The following is a 5167-nucleotide window of genomic DNA, read 5'->3' as shown; positions in this document are numbered from 1 at the left end:
AGCCAGGTTACTTCATTACACCTCTATTTGGTTGAAGTTTAGAAATTATGTTTTGAAAAATATTAAAAATTTAAAAATTAGTTTGGTAAAAGAATAAAAATATATATTATTTTCATCTGATTTTTTTTTTTTGGGGAAGGAAATAATTTTTAATTTTTTTTAAAATTTTATTTTTGATATTTATTTATATTAAATTAATTTTTAATATTTAAAAAAAAATCAAAAACCAAAAATATAAAATAATGAAAAATTATTATATTTTTCATATTTTGTGTATTTATTAATTTTTTAAAATATTTTTTTTACAAATATTTTATTTATTAGATACATCTAAGTAAGGTATATCTAAAAAAATAAAAAACATTATTTAAAATTTTAAAAATATCCACTAAAAATAAAGAATATATATATAAAAAATAAGGTTATTTGTGATGATTTAAATAAGTGTACAAAAACTTGGAGAGATAATGTGACCAAACTTTTTTTTTTGAAGTACGCTCCAAAAAGTGACTGGTTTTCATCCCGTGTGTTCAAGGCACGCGCAGGTTTCAGTCAAAAAAGTTAACGGCGGTTGACTATTAGACGGAGCCAAAAATCAAACTGTAGGGGCAAAATTATACAATTAGAAATACAGAGACTGAAATGAAATCGCGGGTAAACTATAAGAACCATTGCTATAATTTGCCCTTATTATTATTTATTTTCAACTAAAGCTGTTAGAAAAAAAAAATATGCTTTTAAAATTGGCATATTCAAAGTCCAGTCCAAAATTTCAAATTATTAGTGAGAACACATTGGTGCTTTTTTTCTCACGAAACCGTGGGAATGGCTAAGGTTGTCTACCCATAAAAGTACTATATATATGGAAAGGAATTGAAGAACAAACACACAACATCGTTGTATGAAATACGAAGTCACATCTTAAGAAAACTCTTGAACACATAGAGAGAGAGCTTCATATGATCTTTGTTTCTTTGTCTCTTCATATATTGTTCGATTAATTGGCATGGCACGTCTTGTGTTCTTGCTCGCATTTGCTTTAGCTCTTTTGGCTGCTTCACTCACATCTGCTGCTATTGTGGAGCATACTTTTCAAGTAATTTTTCATTTTTCCATTATTGTTCTTCGCAATCTTCATTTTTTTTTTAGTACTAAATGGTTGCATGATTTCTGGGTACATAAATAGCTTTATTAGGGCTGGCACCAGTCAGTAAACGTGGGGCAGGCCTTGATGTGTTTGTTCTGTGTATTTTTCTGTGTTGGTAGAGATTTTTTTTTTTTGGGTATAAATGGGTCTTTGTACACACTTTCACGAGTGGATTGTTAAGCTATTGGACCGAACAATTCAGCTTTAACAAATTCTGTAGACTAACTCTTGACAATGAATAGATTGTCATGAACTGACAGATTACAAAGCTGAAATGCTCGCTAACACCAATTGATTTTAGGAGATTGAAAAAAAAACAAAGAAAGAAAACGGAACGTTGTTTGAAAAGTTCTGCTTTTGCATTTTTCTTTCTGGTTAAAATTGCTTATTTTGCATTACTATTTTCCATTCTTAATATATTTATTAGTATTTCTCTTTGCCGACATTCCGCTATCCTCTATTTTCAAAATCTCCTTTTGGAAGATTAGTTTCCCTTCACCTTCACCCACTTTACTAAAGAAAAGTCAAAATTGCTTTTCATTTCCTTTTTTGAATATGTGCACATATTCTCAAACTTGAAAATTTACATTTTATAACCCAGTTTATTTCATTTATATTATTTCAGGTGCAAAATTTGAATATCCAGCGGTTGTGCCATCAACAAGTCATCACTGCTGTAAATGGAGTTTTTCCTGGCCCCACCATACTGGCAAACGAGGGTGATTCCCTCGTCGTTCATGTCGTCAATAAGTCCCCGTACAACCTTACCATTCATTGGTAATATTACTTTTTAAATTAAACTTATTTTTTTTAATTTTAAACTTAAATTAGACTAAGTTTTATAGTTAATTAAATATGACACCATTTACTTTAAGAAAAAAATATTTCAACCATTTATGACCACCCACTTTTTGTAGTCACGGCAACTTGAAAGTATTCTATATTTTCTCTTTATTTATTTATTTATTTTTAGAACTAATAAAATATATGTAAAGTGGCGTTTCTTGTTCTCTTGGTAATGCTTTAATCTTCGTTCTAAAATTGTCCACACACTACATAAAATACAATCCCATCGAGTGCATGAGTTTGTGTCAAAAAAAAAAAAATAAAAAAATTAAGGTTTTAGAAACTAAAATTTATGGATAAAATTATTTTTTAGGGCGAAAAATGTCATTATTATATTTTTAACAACGAAAATTAGACATTAGTAATAAATTATTATCTTTTTGGGACCAAATTTTTTGTCTCAAAAAATAAACTATTTTGAGACCAAATTATTTTGCCCCTAAAAGTCTATCTATTAGTGATATTTTTAAAATTTTGTCGCTAAAAATCTTGTTTTTGACTTTTCGAGACGATTTTTTAGCGACTATCCTAATGACGATAGAAATTAATCCCTAAATGTTGTTCACAACAAAATTTTCACGTTTAGAGACCAAAATATTTGATTTCTAAAATTCTTATATGTTGTAGTGTGTTCTTATCAAGACTATAATTACTAGTCGGACTATCATTATGATTGCTTATAGTGGTGTTCTAATATTTATGCAGGCATGGGATTTTTCAATTATTGAGTGGTTGGGCAGATGGACCTGAATATGCAACTCAGTGTCCTATTCGTCCGGGAAATAACTTCACTTATAGATTTAACATCACCGGGCAAGAAGGGACCCTCTGGTGGCATGCACATTCCCAATGGATCCGTGCAACTGTTCATGGCGCGTTAATCATCCGTCCAAGAACTGGTCATTCATATCCATTCCCAACACCCTACCGAGAAATCCCAATTCTCTTTGGTACAAACTTTATTTATTTATTTATTTTGGTATGTTTGACTTTTAGAAGAGTAAAAATCTATTTGCAATTTCTAGAAGATTATAAATTATATTTCATATAGATTGAAATTTGAAATAAGAAAAAGTAAGTTAAGGTATTTTAATCTTAACATGATGAGATTTTTCAAAATATAACAAATGTCATCTATTAAATTTTGATTGCAGGAGAGTGGTGGAATGCTAATATTATTGATGTCGAGAACCAAGCATTGGCAAGTGGTGGTGCACCTAATAGTTCCGATGCTTTCACTATCAATGGCCAGCCGGGTGATCTGTATTCATGCTCTTCAAATAGTAAGTCCTAACATGTCACCTTTTACCAATACATATTAAATTGCCAAGTTAGATTAACTAGTTGGTTAGCCTCCATTTTTAATTGTTATATCCCTCAATTTTATATGACATACTTTTTTTTTCTTCCTCTTATTAGACACATATAAGTTGCAAGTGGCACAAGGGAAAACTTATCTCCTACGTATCATCAATGCTGCAATGAATAATCAATTTTTTTTCAAGATAGCCAATCACAGCATGACAGTCGTTGCCATTGACGCCACTTACACTACTCCAATGGTTACCGACTTCATTGTTATTGCTCCAGGCCAAACCACTGACATATTGTTGAAAACCGACCAGCCACCAGCTTCTTATTATATGGCAGCGCATACCTATGTTAGTTCACAAGGTGTACCTGACACTACCACCTCCACCACTGGGATCATTGTTTATGAAAATTCCACATCATCCACCCCACAAATGCCAATCCTACCAGCCTACAATGACACACAATCGGCTTATAAGTTCTCTACCAATTTGACTGCACTCGTAAATGCGCCTCATTGGGTCCCAGTCCCACTCAACGTTGATGAACACATGTTCGTGACAATAAGCTTGGGTTTAGTACCATGCGAAGTAAATAACACTTGTGCAGGTCCACTTTCGCAGCGTTTAGCTGCGAGCATGAACAATGCATCCTTTCAATTCCCCACCAACTTGTCTATGTTGCAAGCTTTCTTCAACAATGTTGATGGGATCTACACCACTGATTTCCCTGACCAACCACCATTGGTGTTTAACTACACTGACACAAACAACAACTTCAACACGACAATCATAATGACATCAAAGTCAACCAAAGCGAAGAAACTTAAGTTCAATTCAACTGTTGAGATTGTATTGCAAAACACAGCCTCCTTGGGTTTTGAGAACCATCCTATGCACTTGCATGGATTCAACTTTCATGTGTTGGCTCAAGGGTTTGGCAATTATGACCCAGTAAACGATCCCAAAAATTTCAATCTTGTTAATCCACAAGCTCGTAACACCATCGGAGTGCCAACCGGTGGGTGGGCTGCCCTCAGATTTCAGGCGAACAATCCTGGTAAGTATTATGGTTAATTTAATTACTATGCGTGAATGTACATATATATAGATATTTATTGTGCATGTAAACTAATTTATGCTTGAAAATTTTGATGGATATAGGTGTATGGTTGATGCATTGTCACATGGATGTGCACTTGCCTTGGGGATTATCGATGGCTTTTGTGGTTGAGAACGGGCCAACATCATCAACTAGCTTGCCTCCGCCTCCTGCAGATCTACCCCAATGTTAGGAATTGTTCTACATTATTGTTGGTTTCTAACATTTTTCCCCTATTGCTTTCATTTTGATTTTACTTTTATGTTTCTTTTCATTACAACAACCCTGTAATAATGGTGGAAAGAATTTGACCTTCAATTGTAATAAGGCCATTTTGGTATAATTTATAAGATGATTTTTGTGATTATAATTTTTATGCTATTAGCTTAAAATAATTTAAATAAATTCTAAATATGTTTATGCAATTTTTGATAATTTGTGAAAAAAGTTGAAGATGTTTGGTCTATTGCAGTTTATTGTCCCCCAATTTTTTTAAACCAATAATTAACATAAAAGAGATTGCGCTCTTTTATCTATCTATCTATATATATATATATATATAAAGGTTAATTTGCAACAATATATATAAAGGTTTAAAATAAACTAAAAGAGCCACAAATGTAACTTTAGAAAATCTCTTCTTAAAAAAATTTAAAATGAAACAAGCTGAAAAAGTTAAATAAATTACAATCAAACATTATAAATTAACGAGAAGGCGGCTCAGAAAAGAGCAAACAAAAGAAAGTTACATTGATGTAACGC

The 5167-nt window shown here is 32.0% G+C and overlaps 1 protein-coding gene across 1 annotated transcript; it reads left to right on the top strand.

Annotated features, from left to right (window-relative positions):
- The first annotated feature begins 791 nt into the window (after positions 1-791).
- Positions 792-4775, top strand: LOC114312173 (laccase-7). The gene is made up of 6 exons (XM_028258380.2): positions 792-1096; positions 1773-1924; positions 2699-2943; positions 3148-3276; positions 3413-4363; positions 4468-4775. The coding sequence occupies exons 1-6, from the start codon at positions 1007-1009 to the stop codon at positions 4596-4598; spliced, it is 1698 nt and encodes a 565-aa protein (XP_028114181.2). The 5' UTR covers positions 792-1006; the 3' UTR covers positions 4599-4775.
- Positions 4776-5167: the final 392 nt, after the last annotated feature.

This window comes from Camellia sinensis, chromosome 3 (genome assembly GCF_055761805.1).
Source record: "Camellia sinensis isolate YWXY chromosome 3, ASM5576180v1, whole genome shotgun sequence".
Lineage (NCBI taxonomy): Eukaryota > Viridiplantae > Streptophyta > Magnoliopsida > Ericales > Theaceae > Camellia > Camellia sinensis.
Note: the sequence above shows the minus strand (reverse complement) of the source record. Positions and strands in the feature narration are given on the sequence as shown.